At 33.3% G+C, this 20,111-nt stretch overlaps 1 protein-coding gene across 1 annotated transcript; it reads left to right on the plus strand.

Annotated features, from left to right (window-relative positions):
- The first annotated feature begins 1,931 nt into the window (after positions 1 to 1,931).
- LOC121296165 (glucagon-like peptide 2 receptor) lies at positions 1,932 to 19,114 on the plus strand. The gene is made up of 13 exons (XM_041221430.1): positions 1,932 to 2,087; positions 8,132 to 8,228; positions 8,502 to 8,606; positions 10,127 to 10,248; positions 10,960 to 11,072; positions 11,670 to 11,826; positions 12,382 to 12,545; positions 13,272 to 13,328; positions 14,494 to 14,563; positions 15,435 to 15,523; positions 15,874 to 16,012; positions 16,473 to 16,514; positions 17,851 to 19,114. The coding sequence occupies exons 2-13, from the start codon at positions 8,135 to 8,137 to the stop codon at positions 18,154 to 18,156; spliced, it is 1,458 nt and encodes a 485-aa protein (XP_041077364.1). The 5' UTR covers positions 1,932 to 2,087; positions 8,132 to 8,134; the 3' UTR covers positions 18,157 to 19,114.
- Positions 19,115 to 20,111: the final 997 nt, after the last annotated feature.

A 20,111-nucleotide genomic window follows, 5' to 3' on the forward strand; every position in this document is an offset into this window, starting at 1 on the left:
TGTCCTCCAGTGACCAGTAGCTCCTAGGTATAAAGAGGCAATTAATCGAAGTGACTCACTGACTTTCAGTTCTCCCAAGTTACATTACCATAAGGTGTATGTCTTTTATAAAGTTAATGGTTAGACCTAATAAGTGGTATGTATACATTATATTGCATGTCAAGATCCCCACTTAACACTGCCAAGGATTTCTGACTTCTAAAGTTAGTTTTTGTTCCCCTAGTAAGTGTGAAGCACTTCTGAAGCAATCCATGCTAAACCATGCCTGGGCAGACCTGTCTATTATCAAACATTCCTGTCAAGCAGTCATGTTAGTCATGAAAGTATTTGAACAAGCAGAGTGTAAAGATGTTAAAGTCTGTCTGTTAAATAATCAGCTTCACTGAAACTTTCATAAATAACGTCCATATTGTGTTTACATAGGAAATACACAGACTGGGAGGTGTTGATGGATTCAAACAAAACTTGACTTAAATTAAACAAATTAATGTATGGACTAAATGTTCTGGCTTTACTTGACAATGTCCTTTATATCAAAACACCTTAGATTCTATTTTTCAAGACAATTGATTTTGTTAATGTTGCAAAAAACAAACACAATTTAGAATCATGTGCTGCCATTTTGGATCAAACTGTCTGTACCATGGTACAGTATGCAGTTCAGCGTGATCATGTGAGTGTTCCCTTTGCACACTGGTAGTTGATTATAAATGGAACCCTAATAAAAGGCCTTCCGATGTCCTTCTTTTCTATAACCCTTGAGTAATATATATTTTTTCCCTTTTTCTCTAGTAGTGTTTGCATCGTTATTCATGATCTTCTGTTTATTCTATATGGACCTAATCATTATAGGAATAACAGCTAGACAATTTTTAGTAGGTGGGTTTAATAGTAATAATTAAATAATTTGACAATAAGAAATCTGCTTTTTGAGAGCAAACTTTAGCCATGACTAAATAACACTCAAATTTAAGAATATCGAAAGAAACTTAGTAAATTCAAAAACAAACACTTCCCCTAAATTTCTTTTCCAATATCGTGGACATGAATTTCAGTGATGTTTGACATGAATTATAGTTACAGTATAACACACAGTACTTACACAAATTATGGATGCTGGTTTTATTGGCCATTTTTCCTCACTTAGATCCTTTAAATATCTTGGCATCCTTGAATCCTAGATAATCGTCTCCTCTTTAAAAAAAAATAAAAAATGAGCAAGACATCTGACAAGTAGAATGGTACCCCGACCTCTTCTTGAATATTAAACTTTACTTTATTCATAAAGAAGATTCTTTAAATAACTTTACACAAGGTAATGCTTTGTGAATAAGACGTTCACTATTTCCAGAATGTTCCATTATTTCCAGAATATGCTGCACAATACTTATTTTAAAATAATGCTTATCTCACCAGATCAGACTTCTGTATTTGTCTAATTTAATTTAAGACAGAGATTCAATTTTCCTTCATTAACCAGTTTCAGTGTCCTGAACAATGACCCAGGAGTCTAATCGTGACATACACTCTTAGCTTCATCCCTTATCTTGATTGGCTGAGGAGTAAATAGGAGGCTTGCTATGTATCTATGAAACTGGGCAGATACTTTCAGTGTTGGTTCTGTAACCATGCTGTAAGCCTGTGTATTTTAAACGTGTTCACATCATCCAAGAACGTCAAGACTGTGGGTGGACTGGGAATACTGAACTTCATAAGCAACATTTGCCAAGAGAATGTTTTTTATTCCAGCCTTTCTAAGATAGAAAATCTGGTACCCAGTTTCTCTTTTCTTTAAGAGAGTCTGTTTTTAAATGTGTATATATATATCAATATATTATATTATATATAAATATATATATATATATATATATATATATATATAGCATGTGAGTACAGTGAAACTGTCTGGTTCTTATCAGAGCTTGATGGAATTTGCTTGAGGAGTTGTCTGTTGCTGAACCTGTCTAATTAGTGTGCCATAGTCACCTTTGCTTTTGTTGGTGGGCTGGCATCCAATTGAAGGCTGTTTTATAAGAATATCACAATCAACCCTGGTCCTAGTGCTGACACTATTGAACAGCAAACAGGTAAGGGGAACTATTAGCAGTACCAAGGCTTTTTTTTCTCTTACCAGTGGACACAGTTTTCAGCTGGTTATGCAATTTTAAGAGGCTGGAATGTGAGTGTGTTGTAGTTGCTTAATTGGAACTTCACTATAAAGCTTTACAGATTGTTAACTGCACACTCAGTAGGTTCTGCTTACTGTAAACTTTTTTTTATTTTTTAATAGACCGATTGGGAGTAAGAAACCAGCAATTGCGAGTTAGAATTTTATAATCTTTCAGCACAAATTTCTGGATAGCTTTTTCTTTTTTTTTGTCATAAATTAACATATTTACTTATTTACTTTAAGCTGTAAATGAAAGAGAAATATTCTCAGATAGTTTTTGTAAACCTGTATTATACCAATATTTGTTTAATAGTCATGCTTTTTTATATTGATTTTATAAGCATAATGCATTATATTTATTTGTTCTAAATTTAATTTATTACTTGTGTATTGGTATATAATAATAAAATAGTAAATGTTTCTATTTATATGATAAATATTTGATTGTATTACATCATTATTGACCTCTGAGCATGCCATGTTTAACCGCAAAGACAGTATTTACATTTAACAGTTTATTCATGCTTCTGTCTTTTTTGTGAAGCAGTTGGTCGATTTTATTTCAAATGTTTCACACTTTACCTTTGTTCTGAACTTATAATTGAACAGTCTGAAAGATTTTTTTTTTTCTTAGCATCTGTTTAGCCAACTAATAGAACTAAACTTCTGATACAAATTATATGTTTAATACTGGGCAGCGACTTGGAGACCTTTGTGCTTGATTTGAGTTATAAAAAAAAAACTGTAATCATTTTACTGAATTTACATATCCAAAAGTACAGTAATTGACAATATTGAAGTTTATGTGACTTTTCCTGATAGGGGTACAGTCAGTTACATAATAACCACTGTATAATGCACTCTGTTTAACTGTGATGGTAGATTTGTCAAATGTAATTAAATACCCCAACTTTGCAATGTTAGAGTTTACCATTCTGTGCACCATTGTTAATGTTATTATAATATATAATAATATAATTATATATAATAATATAATTTAGGCTCCCTAGGTGAAAAAATGTACTATAGTCTTTGTTGGAGGGAATGCAGTTTTTTAATTGATTGTTCTGGTGTTTAGTTCCAGCCAAGTAATCAGTGGGTTTATGCGTCATTGAGTTTTGGTGTCATTTTTATAAAGTGTTCATATTGAACGTTACAGTCCAGCATTGCTTGAACTTTTGAAATGTTCATAAAACTTGTTCAGATTTAGTAAACTGTACAGTAAAAGCTATGCTTGAAGATAGGGTGTTATTACATTAATCTAGATATATATATATATATATATATAAATATTCTATATATATATATATATATATATTTATAATATATATGATCTTTCATGCAGATCTACAAAGAAGTAGTATTCTGTTCTATTTTAAATGGCACAATTCTTGTCTGTTAAGAACAGACCAACGACTTCAGGTTGTTCACCAACCGAGATGACAGAATCTAAAGAGAAGGGGACCGAGCGAGTACAGGGTCCGACACAAAATCGTCGGACCAACCTTTGTTGTTGTTATTAACCTTAAGAAAAAAAGTAATTTCGGAGTTCAAAAAATGACGGTGTGGAACAAGGGTGTAACTGTCCAAATTCACTTCCCTGGACTTATGAGAGTCATATTTCACAATCAGGATTGGATTTTCATTCTTGTCCGAGATGTATAAAAATGAAATCTGTCGCTTTATTTATTATTATGTCTGTGTATAACCGTGCCCATACATTTTATGGAGACTAATAAGTTGAATTATGAGCATCTTCAAAGATCTTCTCTGAAAGGAAAAATGTAAACTGGCTCACATGCACATCTAAATGGATTCTTACTAGTTTGGTAAAATTCTATATTGCTCCCTTCCTAAGAGCCACATTTATTTAATGTGATTATGGTCCAGAACTACTTAGAAAGGACACAGTCTAACGATTTTCTTACCAATACAATTTTTTCCATTATTTGTACCTTTTGTGTTTCAAAAATAATGCTTCGGATCCATTTAACAGGAAATATGGGCACTGATATATCACAATTGTTGAATATATATATTGCATAATTTTAAAGTAATTATTATATGGATATCATTAGCTGGATGTGTAAATCGATTTTATTTTTATTAGGTTGCAATGTTCTTTGTTCCTCACATGCAAGTTTACAAAAGTATTTCTATTTATTTGTAAACCTTAGTTATCTTATTTTTTAAATAAAATTGCTATTTGTTGTTTACAAAATCATATATACATACAATATATTATTACTATTTTTTTACTTTATGTTGGGGGGAATACGTCAGAGGTATTCATGCTTACTTTACAAGAGCAGGGTGATGTATTACACAGTGTAACAAAATTTTTATTTATTTTTTGTTCCTGGGTAGTAAGTGTTATTTCCTAATTGCTTATGCCTCAAAAGTATAGAAAATGGCTATTATCCCCCACAAACTTTGCTTTTGTGACCAGGACAGTGATATTTCAAAATATCACTATTTCCAATGGGAAAATGGGCAAATGTGTGTCTTTTCGTTCACATAAAGTCAGAAAAAAACAACATATGAATCCAAATTAATATGTATTTATACTAAAGTAATACAAAGATGACTACAAAAGATTTAGAAGTGAGTAGTTTTTCGAGATTTACAATTATACTATATTTACAGTATAATCGTAAATCTCGAAAAACTACTCTCTTAACAATTAACAAGAACAATTATACTGTTATAATTATAATTATACTGTATTTACAGTATAATCGTAAATCTTGAAAAACTACTCACTTCTAAATCTTTTGTAGTCATCTTTGTATTACTTTAGTATAAATACATATTAATTTGGATTCATATGTTGTTTTTTTCTGACTTTATGTGAACGAAAAGACACACATTTGCCCATTTTCCCATTGGAAATAGTGATATTTTGAAATATCACTGTCCTGGTCACAAAAGCAAAGTTTGTGGGGGATAATAGCCATTTTCTATACTTTTGAGGCATAAGCAATTAGGAAATAACACTTACTACCCAGGAACAAAAATTGTGTTACATAGTGTTATCATTGTAATGTGCCAACTGCATCCAAAAAACAGTGCAATGCTTGGGAGAGAGAAAAAAGAATCTGCTAAATAACTAAATAATAACAAAAATACAATGATATATATGTGTTATCTATAACATGCATTTCTTTCAAAACTCAACCTTTAAGATTCCTAAGCGCTTGAAATAATACAGGCAATATTATGTACTCCTTGTCAAAAGGTGCTTCTTGATAACATTCTACAATGTAACAACTGGAGTCACCAGAGGGTGCTTTCATTGAGTACAATTCAAATCTATTAAAATCAGCTCATCACATTAGTTCTGCCATATGTTAACTGATAATAATATTTATTTACCGTTATTCATTCTTTGTGAAGTCTGAATGCAACACTAAAATAATATTCCGCTCATAAACCATGTAAATACTTAGATCTATAAAAACAAGTCTGGCTCCTGTTTTGCTTCAACTCAGAGAGGGTTTATAAAAAGATCATGGTTGTGTTAGTTCTGTTTATTGGTGGGTGTAATTTATGATTGCATATGCTTCCAACAGTGTATTTATAGCATTAATATATACAACCAAAAAAAGGAAGGAACTCCGCTCAGAGAAGCAACAGAACTCTTATAGATAATACAATTTGAATTACAATACCATAAGACTTGCTCCTAACGTGTACTGTACGCTTGTATACACAGCTTTCTAAGATGCAGCAATTTTAAATGTAACGATTCTCCCCATCTTCTCATTAATTTAATTTTATATCTATTTATTTTTTCTCTATATTTACTCTTACTATTTACTTACGTTGTTTTTCCATTCCTGCCTATGTCACTAACTAGGTGCTTGCTCAAGCTTATAAAGTCCCATTTGGAGATAATTAGTACACACACTCCTCCTAATGTGTCTCAAAGATGAACAAAAACATCCTAATAGTATATTATTTTATTTAATGGTCTGTTTTTGCAAGAATCTTTTTGCATGGTTGTCATTAAGGGTCTTTATACAGTATACAGTTTTTGGATATATTGAATACTGGTCTACTTTAATGTTTTACATTAAAGTGTATGTACAAATTTGAAATAAATACATCCATATTTAAATAAAGATGTACACCCCTAGATTGAATCCAAACAGCTGCCAAACCAACATAAATAATTATTTACTGTGTCTAGTTCTCCATGTTTAGTTCTTCATGTCAAAGACCATAAAACTGATAAGATGACTAAAGATGGAAAGTTATATGATGTGTCTATAATAATTCCCACCCCTGTATTCCACTGTAAGGAATGGGATATGCACTGTACATTAACATATGATGTCTTCTGTACATTATCAAAATACGATACGAGAAACGATTATCAAATTGTGATTAAACATTTGAATGTCATTTATTATTCTATACTGTTCTGTACTGTTGATATTCGTCATGGTCAGAAACTTTTTGATTGCCTAATTTTAATTTACAGCTGTTGCGGGGGATTTCACTGATGTACGTGTTAAAATGAAACAGGTGTTTAGCACTACAAGCATAATTATAGACAATAAATGTGCCATGTAGCCCTGTAGGAGTAAGATGATATTAATCCCTGCCGCCAACACATACATCTGTATATACGTACAGTATGTGACACTTTCTTTGAAAGTTTTACGTATGTTTCCAGATTCCCTGTATTGAAAGTGAATTCCTTAGTGTGATTTAATGTACAAAGTATAGCACTTCCAGTTAAGGAGGTATTTTGTATCGGGTGGATGTAATACAGGGTTTTAAGTTGCGCTATGCAGAGGTAGCCCTGTTCCAAGGTACATGCATGCATAAAAGGAATTAAAAGGGGGGACAATTTCTATAAATGAAAAGTATAAGTATCATAATTTTCTACTATATATATATATATATATATTTGTTCCATAAGGTACCAGACCAGGATTAAAAACAAACACCATTGTACCGGGATTACCTTTTCATTGCTCACCGCATCACTCCTGCACCTGCACACTGCAAACCACTTTGCCACAATGAGATCTATTAATCTTTGTTAAAGAATATATCCAAGACTTAACCTGGGTGACACTTAAATGAGCAAGGTTGCACAAGAACACTGATATAAGATGGCATATGCATGGAAAAATATGAATTTGGCGATAGACAAGATCATTGCTGCAAATAAGAATATACATTTCCGTACCGGTGCGCTGGGTTTCTGAAGGACTCCTTAGCATTAGTCCAAGTTCCACTGCCTTTTGAATTTCTGAGGATTGCAGGACTTTACTTAACATTGCCATCTTGTGGAGAATGTTTTAATCAACTTTTCTTCTAGTGCCTCACAGCAACTAAAATATTCTCTCTTGAAAAACAAATGACAGATATTCTAGGTGGGTGTTGTGTTTAATACATAAAGTGTGCATACACAGTACAGTAGTCTACAGTATTTCAAGGACCAATGTGAACTTGTATAACTTTAGTATGCAATTGAAAATGAATGCTCATTTCATAGAACAGGGATCGTAGTTATACTGGTCATTTTTTTTATTTTCATCAGTGGCAAAATACAAAATAAATATATTTGTTCTTTAGCCTATGGCTTCTTATTAAAAAACAGGTACAACTTTCTGAAAACTGAAATGTTCTTCACCAGATTTATTTCCCTAGAAAAGAAAATCTAATCTGAATAATATAAGGTTCTATGCCTCAAATGTGATAATAGCCAGTGGCTTTTGCTCAATTCAGGCACAGTGATAAGCAGAGAATGGCATTAACAAGAGTGATGTAAAACAGTTCTGACTGCATACTATTCTCTTCTTAGTATTATGGCAAACATTTGTTTGTAATTTAGAATAACGATTAAAACATCTTTCACCAGGTTTTGTTCAATTTTATGTCATCAGCTCTCTTCTGGGTCACTTACAGTAAAATGGCTTCATTTTTTTGTCTTTATTTCTATAGGCCATGGGGTCTCTACTGGATGATACGGTAAGGCAGTGGTCGGACTATAAGGCAAACTGTACGAAGACATTAACACCCAAAAATGTTAGCAGATCTGGTAAGAACCCTACTGTATATATTTGGTGTAGTTATTTCTATAATCAGAGCTGTAATGGAAATGTATACATGCTTACACAGGGTCTGTTTAATCGTTCTAAAAAAAGCTTAAAAAGTTAGTGTGCAGAAGTAAGATCTGCCTGTTTTTCTATGAGCTGTATTAGAACATACATATGTAAAGATTATTATTATTATTATTATTATTATTATTATTATTATTATTATTATTATTATTATTTTAAAACACATGAGGTCATTTTGTGTGTTTTTGTAGCAGTGTACTGCAGCGCATCATTTGACCAGTTTGCCTGCTGGCCCGAATCCCCTCCTGGAAACGTGTCAGTGCCTTGCCCTCTTTACCTGCCCTGGATAAAGGAAGGTAGCTACATGGATTGATTTATTAGATTAATTATATTTTAAAGTGCAATACATGTAAAATACAGTGAGACCAACACAATGTGTCCTTACTAGAGGGGCTAAGACTCCCTGTAACAAATAAATGCCACACCATTAGGAGTTTCATATTTTAAACACAAAAACAGGTTAATAAAATATATTATATTATTATTATTATCTAGATATTATAATATTATTAATATTATTTAATAATAAGTTATTATTATTGTTTGTTATTTTTTATTGCTTATTAACTGTTTAATGGGTTTCTATTTTTCTTTTGTTGGCTTTCGCTCTAATTTACTTATTTTCTAAATCAATTGTTAACAGGGTTCCCAACCCTGATTTACAAAAATAAAAACAGGACACCAGAGTCATTTCGTACAAAAAAAATAAAAATAAAATAAAAATCATATACTTTGATGACATAACGTCCCGGGAAATCTTACAAATTTCCCAGGACAGCTGCCTCAAAAAGAGAACAATCCAGGGAAAACCAGAATGGGTGGTAACCCTAATTTTTAATTGGATTGTATCATGTTGTATCCAGTTTCTAATAGGGTGTGTTTAAAAGGAATATCTAACATTTGTAAGCTTTATACATTATAAAAAAAAATAAAAATAAAAAAAAAATAAAAAATTGGAATCATTAGCCAAAACGTTTTTCTTTAAAATTCCCCCTTTTTTAACTGGTGTTTTTGTACATTTGATCTGCTCAATATGCAATGGTGAAAATAAAAATAGGTAAGAATGTGTTTAAAATAGCATAAAGATGTAGAAAAAAAAAAAAAAATCTTTAGCAATCCCTCCTTTCAAGTTCTCTTATCACTTTAAGGTCAACTAGGCTTCATGGATGAAACCATTTAATCAAAATACCAGATATCATGAGGACCATAATAGCACAGCTAATTAATTCACTGGCACATGACAGTCCGTTTCCTGTTGCCTTGGGTACAGTGTGTATTACAGTTTATCAAGAATCCTAATGTTATTCCCTGTAACTCCACGTGTTACTTTAAACTGAAAATGATACACACTAGGATTAGGCTTTTACTTAAGTACCACTTAGGTTTTGCTAGTTGTCCTTTTTGTTCTTGAAGCAAACTATACACTCTTAGTTAGTTTACAGGAAGTAATCGCCAGATAGCAACACACTTGTACAAGTAAAAACAGCAGACCATGGGGAAGAGTTTGTTTGAAACATTGTCCATGACAACACACCTTACTTACACAGACAGCTTGGACATTAAATTAAATTAAAAAGGTGATGACTACCTATTCGGGGATACCATATCATTAGTGTACAGTGGGAACAACTGGGCAACACATGCCCCCTGAACTCCAAATCAGCAAAGGTTTTTAATTCTCCTGGTAAGCCAGGATGCATTTCTCCTTAAAGGTTTCTTTCCTTTGAAAAAAAAGGTATGAGAGAGGGGTTTGAAGAGCTAGTGACAGTCCTACTGCAACCTACTGTTTCTTAGTGCCTAACTTGTAATATTTCAGTGGGTGCTGGTTATGTGTACAGATACTGCACTGATAATGGGACCTGGCTTACTGTTAAAAACTCAACAGACGTCTGGAGGGATCACTCTGAATGCTCCGAACACAACCATCCCTTCAAACAGGTAATGAAAAATATTCTGCTTTTTAATAATGACTTAATTAATCACTGAAGCAGTTTGTTGTAATTCTGACTCGGTATAAATTAGTTTTTTTTATGTCCCTACCTACAGTATGTTGCCTCCCCCTCCCCCCAGACACGCCATGAAGTAGCTTAAATGTAATTCTATTTATTCTCTTACCTTTTTGTTTAATGTTTACAATCCTCCTCCAAGAGTTGTTCCTCCATTTTTGAATTGGATTCATGTTTCAATGTTCCAGAATCCATATGTTTCTAGTAGAATCCTAATAGACTCATTTTCAGTTCTTTCTGATTCTAAATAAATCAGATAACCTTTCACTTCTGCTGGCCCCACCTGGTATATAGTAATAGTATGAAGCAGGTGGAATCAGAAGAGTGCAAAGGCCACAGCATCATATGATCCTTTTTGAATTAAGAAGTACTGAAAAGGAGCTGGCATCTAGGAGTCTACTGGCTCAGATTAAGCCAGCCAAACATTTGAAGCTACCCTCGAATGAACAAAAATAATCATACAGTCTTCAATAACAATTTTGTCTGTTGTTCTGTTCACCTAGTAGATTCTAACTTCTCCTTTCCACTCACATGCTTTGAGAGCTGTTGTGATTGTTGTGTAGGTGCGTATGTGTTGTGATTGAGCATGTTTTGAATGATATGGAGTATCTTGGTAATTGTCTCTTTCTATGTCTCCTAACAGGAAGATGAGCATGTACCAGTACTTCTTTCAGTTCTCCAGTTTGTCTATACCATAGGATACTCCCTGTCACTCTCCTCACTCTTGCTGGCTGTTCTCATTTTACTATTGCTGAGGTTGGTAAAGCAGAAATAACATTTAAACCACTGTTTGTCATTATACCAAGTGTAACATTAACATGTATGCCTAGGTATGATGTCCAGATCTCATAATGTATGTGCAGTTTTAAAAGTAGCCCATGTTACAGCCATGTATTTGAATTTGTAATATCTGGTACCACACTAGGCTAAAGTAAACTCACAGTTTGAATGTTTTACAGATTCACTTCCTATAGTAGGTAATTTAACCTCAGCAGTGTCTTTGGGGTCAAAGCATGTAACAGAGGCTGAAAAGCATATGTCAGTCAATAGAAGAATCTGCAGGTCGGTTAATGACAGAAACGAATGTGCAAGACTACCTGGAAGTAAAGCATTAAGTAATTACAATTTTGTTCAAGTAACCGGTAACTGATAACTTTTTAAACTTCCCTAACACTGCTTCCCTCAGGCAAGCAATGTAATTAAGTTAGAAAATTGTTTATGTTGATAATGCACATGTTTGCAAGGTGCCTGCTGGTTTGAAAATTCAGCACTTACTGTTTTGAAGCTGTTGTTTTTGAAAGGCGATTGGTATTCACTTCTAAGGTTAATTTTCTTTTTATATGTTTTGTGCAGGAAACTTCATTGCACCAGAAACTACATCCACATGAATTTGTTTGCTTCCTTTATATTTCGCGCTGTGTCAGTTCTTGTCAAAGACATCATTCTTCACATCACATACGCTAAGAGACCCACAGATGAAACAGGATGGATATTCTATTTTAATTCAGAGGTGCAGTAATTAAAAGTTACAATGAATAATCTTGGAAAGCATAATACAAACCTATGAAATAAAGATATATATATATATATATAATTGAGATCTCTTTTGGAATTAATTTGATTAATTCATGATTTTGGTTTAGGTATTTGTTTGCATTGTTAATAGTTAAATTACAGTACAAATTACTGTAATGTCCACACAAATCTCTTCTTCAGGTGAAAAGTCAGTTCAGCCTCAGAAAATGAAGAAAAATATGTAATACGGAAAAAAAAAAAATGTGTGTGACTGAAAGAGCTGCTAACTGGGGATAATTTGAGTTAAACTGATCAGTTTTAGCCGATAATCATTAAATATAAAAATACCAACAAAAAAAAGAAAAAGAAGAAATACCGGTATCTAAAGTCTATTTATTATAATGTTTTTGAGACTTCCAAGTGGTGTTTAGCTAATATTTAAGAGCACAAGCAAAGTGTCTAGGTCTGACTAGAAGATGAAAACCATGTTGGTCTATAAAATGAATTTGCAATTTATTTTTTTATTTTAATTTTTTTTTTTTTTTTACAGATTTCTATAGCCTGCAGAGTCACGCAAGTTTCCATGCACTATTTTGTTGGAGCCAATATCTTCTGGCTACTAGTTGAAGGAATCTACCTCCATACTTTACTTTTTAGTGCTGTTCTATCTGAAAGAAAATTGTTAAGGAAATATATGTTCTATACTTCTGTACTATCAGAAAGAAGATTGCTGAAGAAATATATGTTTTAACCAACCCCATTGGGGTTAAGTCAAAATGGTAATATTTATATTATTATAATAATATAATATATGACTACTATGATATATGATTATACTACTACTATAATAATATAATATGATATATGAATACTATACTACTACTACTAATAATAATAATAAGAATACTATAATAATAATAATAATAATAATAATAATATAATAATAATAATAATACTACTACTAATAATAATAATAATAATAATAATAATAATAATAATAATAATAATAATAATAATAATAATGGCATAATACTATATGATAATAACTAATAATATTTTGTTTATATATACTGATACTACTATGATGATTACTACTATGATACTAATACTAATAATAATAATAATACTACTAGAATAATAATAATAATAAGACATTTCATTGAGGGGCTTATAAGTCTTAAGTTGTTTCTTGCTGGTTTTAAAATGAGCTGATGACGACTTGGAGTACATCTAAAATAATTGAAAAAAACACCCTGATACAATTGATTTTTTAAATCAATTATTCCCATTTTTGTGTACCTACCTTTTTCTTTTCTCTTTTTAATTTAACCTAGAAAAACCTTGTACACTATATATATAATATATTATATAATATATATAATATATATATTATATATATATATATATATATATATACGTTTTTGATTTCCACTAAGGGACTCCAGTCCTGTTCGTTGTTCCGTGGACAGTGACAAAAGCTATGTATGAAAATAAAGGGTAAGTACAATATTTATATTGCTGTCTACATATGGAGTTGATGCCTCAGGTGGCGAAAGCATGCACGCTGCAAGTGAACGTCTTAACCACTATGCAATAGAGCCAGGGAACTCTGCATTTCGCTGATAGGGATTGAAATCCATCACAAAAGTGCATCACATAACACTGCTCCTCACCCTTTAACCCTAGAGATCTTTGAGGTCTGGGTCACAGCACCAGTGTAACAAGAACCAGGTTCCTGCACTCATGGTTTTAGAGCTTTTAACCACATCGCACCGATGGGTCAGAATCCAGAATGGCAGTGCATCACACAACACTCACAAACAAAGCAATTTGATATAACAATGATAAAACAAACCTGTTTTCTAGAGAAAAGGGATCTGGAAGGACAAAAAGGATCTTGTAATTCAGAAGGTGCTTGCCAAAGTGGCAAATTAAAAAGGGAAGAAGAAGATATAATCCTTCTAATTGTGTATAGCTATGTGATTTGGATCAGCTTTATCTTCACAAGTTGAGTCAGGTCAATGCTGAAGCTCTAATTCCTTTATATCTCTAATACTTTAATCCTATAGCTTGCAATTAATCAGAAACTATAAACAGCATGTCTGGTAATAAAAGCAGGTGCGACATTTCCACATGCCTTGTATGTTAAAGCTGTTTGTTTTTTGTCTCGCAGCTTTTTAGAATATGCTGTTTCTTAAAGGTGCAGTGTCACATTTCAGCTTATTATTATTATTTCTCATCTTTCCCTTGCCTTTATGTGTTTGAATTACTGCGAGTCAGTATTGAACTCACATATCTTAGTTTTATAATATTAGTTTTATGAATGGTTTATGAATTTACATTTACATTGTACAGTAACATGTCTTTACCAAATGGTGGCACAGCAATGTTTAAGGACAATGCAGTGGTTGTGTTATGGTAGCTAAAAGTATATGAGCCTTTGGTGGAATTGTACCCACAGTCATAACATTTTCTTATACTGAAACCTTTATGTCAATAGATTGTGGTGTCATGGTACTATATCAGTATAAGAAGCACTATTCCAAACCTACTTTGTTGCCATTGCTTATCAGTACTTATACAGGGTAATATATTCATATTTTGTATGCCTGAATACATTAAATTGAATTGCCTTAACAGTACAATATTACTTTATTTACAGGTGTTGGGGTACAAACATAAACATGGCGTATTGGTGGATTATCAGAGGACCAATGATATTTTGCATTACAGTAAGAGGCTATTACAACTGTCAGCTTTAAAGGGTGCATAAGGACCTTTTAATTTTATTGTGTTACATGTTCAAATGTGTTGCTACAACAGTTTACATAAGGTGTGTGTATTGTTTTATTTTATTTTTTCTTTATTTATTACATTTTGACCACTTTTTTAAACTTTTAAATTGCATTCCCTGCCTCAAGATGGCTTCCCATGTACCTGCATGGACCTCTCAGAACTACATTTCCCATCATCCTCCTGCTCACAAATGTAACTGAAATTAATTTACTAGTAAGGATGATGGGAAAGTAGTTTTGAGAGGTCCATGGTAAAGAAAAAAAAAATAATTACCAATACACACACCTTATGTAAACAGTTATAGCAACACATAGGAACATGTAACACAATAAAATAAAACGTTCTCAGGTGCCTTTTAAGATTCAGAGAATATCATTAAACAAAGAGAAGAAAAAAGAAACAACAAACATGAATGTTCCCGACCAATAGTGACAAAAAAGTACTTAACGAATAAAAAGATTGAAACAAAACAGAAAACACAGGTCTAAGTAGCTGTGAGGGCGGGGAAGGGGGAGGAGGAGGGATTTTATGGCTAGCACAGGCTCTGTTAGCTGACCCTCAGGGAAGGTGAGGTAGCACTGGGACAGTAACACAGTGCTGCCTGGGACTGACTCTCTTCCTGAACTATGCTTTACAAGCATTCTTTAAAACAGTTGCTCAAGTTCTGTGAATATGGCCCTCATAGAAAAAGGGCTTGGCTTCTACCCCACCATCTAAGTGTCGGGAGATATTCAAAACTACATTTTCATAATGAACCGTTAAAGCTGATTTATTAAAACTTTAATGCTGTTTCGTTTTTCATTGCAGGTCAATTTCTACATTTTTTTAAAAATACTGAAATTGTTGCTCTCAAAGCTGAAAGCAGAGAAAATGCAATGTAACTATTACAAATCCAGGTATGCACCTATCAGCTTAACACACTGAGTGAAATGTTTCTTGAAGTTATTACGGTCATTTATTTTAAAATCTTTGTAAAAAAAAAAACGTTTTTGTCTAATGCCTTCATTAGTGTTTATTTTAGTATTATCTACACTATTTCTTCATGATCTTCAAAGTATATATTCAACTAATGTATCTTATGAATTCGGTTCTATCATGAAAGTATGTTAATAATGAACAATCAATCATATCTATTTATTATAGGACAGATCAATAGTTTAATATTTTTTCTTGTTTAATGTATAGTTCAGTTTTAATACCTTACTATATGCCTGAACCAATTTAGTTTTATATACGTGTATTCCAGATTAGCAAGAGCCACCTTGGTCTTAATTCCGTTGTTGGGGATCCACGAGTTTGTTTTTGCTTTTGTTACTGATGAGCAGGTGGAAGGCAAGTCACGGTACATCAGACTCTTCATCCAGTTAACTATAAGTTCCTTCCAGGTAATCTGCAGGTCTTTTATAAATGAATGTACTGCTCTCTTGAAAAGGTTCAGGGGTTGCTATGATCAACTGTCATCATAAACCACTGCTTGATTTCACTGGCTGATGCAATTCAAGGTGATTCCAGTAGGGTGCAGGTTAATCAAATCTAGCCCTTGTGCAAGTATGATAGAAACACAATTGGAAAAAGAGCCTCCTACTGCTGCTAGTAGTTGCAGGAGCAGGGCTATTTGTCTCATCTAGTGGCAAGCAGCTCTTAAGGGATGCGAGTGTAAAGAATGTGTCCCTAATGCTAGAAGTACTTCTGGGAATGTAAACAAAGTGGACTGTGAACTCAATTCCAGATAAGACAATGAAAGATGCATGACACGTATTGATGCCTAGTTTGACAAATATGTCAACGGGAATGGATGCTACTGGATATTCTTTCTTAAAATAACTAAATCATATTTTCTTTTAGGGTTTCCTGGTAGCTTTGTTGTACTGCTTTGCCAATGGAGAGGTATGATTTTCTTTGCTACATAATCAACATACTAGTATTGATATGAAGCTTTGATTATTAGACTAACTATGATATAAAATCACTGGCTTACAAGACTTCAGAAGGCACCTGAGATTTTGAAAATTCTTTTGAACCACTGAATTAGTGTCATATGTCTACTTTACAGATACAAATGTATTTAACAAAAAAATATATATTATTAAATTGAAGACCCATAATTAATAATTTTTTGGCATGGGGCATGAAAAGAAACAAAAATGAGAGGCCTTATTTTAAAGTGCAAAATGTACCACACAACGAGAAAAAAGGAATGGTGATGGGACAAGTTAATGGGTACACTCTTGTGTACAGCATGTATTTGGAGGTTAGACATGGTTTTCAGAGCTGTATTTAGACAACAGGGGAGATTTAAAAAGAAAATTAAACAAAAAATGAAACAATTCAATTGTAAACAACACAGAAAATAGCTAACTGATTTTACATACCCATATCATGTTGATGTATAAAGCAGCAGTTATTGTAGCCACAGCAATGCTTTATAAATACATTTGCCACTAAAAATAATGACCTGCTTATAAGGACCTCAGGGCTTCCTTTTCTACAGTAATCCAAATAAGAAACAATAATGACAAAGTATTTCTGACAAGAAGTCTTTGTCAATATCTTTATAATTACTAAAGCATTACTAAGACACCCTGCCCCCAAACTTCAGTCCAGTAGTTACAGCTTTACTGTAAGTCACTGTAGGCATTCAGCTTGCATGGGGAAAAATAAGCTTTCTCTCTCAAATTCTTGGTAAACATATACGGTATTAGCTATGTTAAATTAAATATTGTAGCACTAATGCTGTTCTAAGTGTGGCCTTTGTTGCACAATATTTTCCCATGGTTACACTATGCATTGAAAAATGACATTTGTTTAGAATACTATACTAATGGAAGGACACTTCAACTCCATGTCTGTGTTCCAGCAATGCCCTCAATTGTTCAATTAAAATAATTGAACCTTAAACCTATCCCTAAAGTATTTCATAATTTCATTAATACATACTAAAACTGTGGTGGGTAGCTCTCTAACGTGACCTAATCTTGCCTTAAATGATCCTGAGATGGCATATTTTAATGATCCAGTGGCAAATATGAATGAAGCCAGATTGGATTAGTACACTAAATGTCATTGTATGTTGTTCTATGTAGTATTAAGTGAGTTTATAAATCTCCCCTGGGGGGCTTCTAGATTTATACAAACAGCATCTGTATTGAGATCAATCACTGTTTGAATCATTAACATATACTCCCTATGGTTTCTAATGTAAAATCATGTCTTTGTCCTACAGGTGCAAGCAGAACTTAAAAAGAGATGGAAATTGTTTCTGTTCGCCAATTACTTTGAACATGCTGCTGACTGTATACTAGGGAAGTATTTCAAGTACCTTGGGAAATACTCCAAAAGGCGTCCGAGTCATTATTTCCACAAAAATGAGTTTTACAGAGATGGGAAGAGGTCTTCAAGTGTGCAGTTCCTGCAGGTGACACTTAGACTGAACACTGTGGAGTATTTCACAAGAGGAAGTGTGTCCAGCTCTGAAGTAGGAACTCTGGGTGAAACACTCGAAGAAATACTCGAAGAAAGTAAGATTTAAGCAGGACCCAGTGGCAGGCAGGCACTTCGAAAACCATTGTAAATATAATGATAATCTACCATTAAACAATGAACCTGTGTACATATTTATAATAACTTTGTAATATCATATTGAACTTAATTATTACAGCTCTCTGTGTGTCTCAAGAAATATACTGTATATCTGTGCACAATAGTGTGTCTCAAGAAATATACTGTATATCTGTGCACAATAGGACATTATAAACATGTTTTTGAGAAATACAAAACAGATCCAGTACTATTTTTGTATGGAAAATAAATAAATAAATAAATAAGGGCACTATTTTTTTCATATTTGTTTACTACATGTGCAAGATACACATTTAGTAAATATAATAGTTAAGAAAGAGTCTTCACTTAACTGTTGCCATAGTGAATTCACCATACCCATACATACTTGCCAACATTTGAATTTGTTCAGCGGGACACCAGCGTGGGGGGGAGGGGGGGTCAGCATACGCATAAAAACACACATACACGCAAACTCATTTCCATGATAAAATAAACAGAACTTTTGCATGGTTGTTATTAACTGTACGATGCAGAATAATTTCATATCTTGTACCCCCGTCACTGTTAAACACACACTTTCTTTTATTTGTTGCTTTGATAGAAGTCATTTTCATTTGCTGGACCCGGCAAGCTGAATTAATTTAAATTCAGTTATTTATATAGCATTTTCTTGAAATAATATTAATGCAATTCAGAATATCTGTTTTTCTGGCTTATTTTTTGTTCCTGTTTCGTGCTAGTTTTTAAACATGTTCCCGTATCTAATACTATTTCGTGAAGGAAAATGTTTAATTTTTTCGTTTTTGCCCTTTTTTTTGTTTTAATATATATCTCAGAAATGTGATCAATGAATGCTGTACAAAAATGATGGGTGTAGCTAACTCCAGTCCTTCGTGTTCTATTGACTCCCCCCTGGTCACTTTTAAAACCCCATTAGAGCTCTCTGAATCATGTCTGAACCAGAGTGAATCAGTGCAGGGTGTTACACCATTGTACCTGATCTAGTGAATGTTTAGACATGATTCTGGGAGCTACACTACTTCTAATTAAATCTAATCAAGAAGAAGAACCCATACCAGGTTCTTTACGTAGTATGGGATGCATGCACCAGAAGATAGTGCTATTATGTGCAGCTTTTACTGTTTCTGGTTAGTAACAGCAGTACAGGTACTCTGAGTCTAGTTGCTCTGATAACATGTTAAATGTTCTGACAGGGTGAAAGACGGGTAACATACACCAAATGTCCTACTGAGGCATACCTCGAAATGTGACTGCACAGATCTTAATCCAAATGTCCTACTGAGGCATACCTCGAAATGTGGCTGCACAGATCTTAATCCAAATGTCCTACTGAGGCATACCTCGAAATGTGACTGCACAGATCTTAATCCAAATGTCCTACTGAGGCATACCTCAAAATGTGGCTGCACAGATCTTAATCCAAATGTCCTACTGAGGCATACCTCAAAATATGACTGCACAGATCTTAATCCAAATATCCTACTGAGGCATACCTCAAAATGTGACTGCACAGATCTTAATCCAAATGTCCTACTGAGGCATACCTCGAAATGTGGCTGCACAGATCTTAAACCAGGTCATGAAAGGTAAAGCTGATAATGGCCAAGAAGGATTTGATAATAACATCAGCAAGTAGCAAGCAAACAAGTCAGGCTCCAGAAGGGAGCACAGTGCTACATAAGATGAAACACTGCTGATAAAATTGTAAAAGATAGATATTCCACAGCCCCTGGAGCACCACATGTCAACACGCCATGTGATGTAGACAAAAGAGTAAAATGCTTTTATGTTGTGGATCAAAGTTTTACAATACCTTGTTAGTCATCAAAGTAAGTAATGTGAGCGACAAGAGGTCTTACGCAGTATTAAACCTAGAAGTCACTTCAAGGTCCATCTGGGAGA

Source organism: Polyodon spathula, chromosome 21, assembly GCF_017654505.1.
Source record: "Polyodon spathula isolate WHYD16114869_AA chromosome 21, ASM1765450v1, whole genome shotgun sequence".
Lineage (NCBI taxonomy): Eukaryota > Metazoa > Chordata > Actinopteri > Acipenseriformes > Polyodontidae > Polyodon > Polyodon spathula.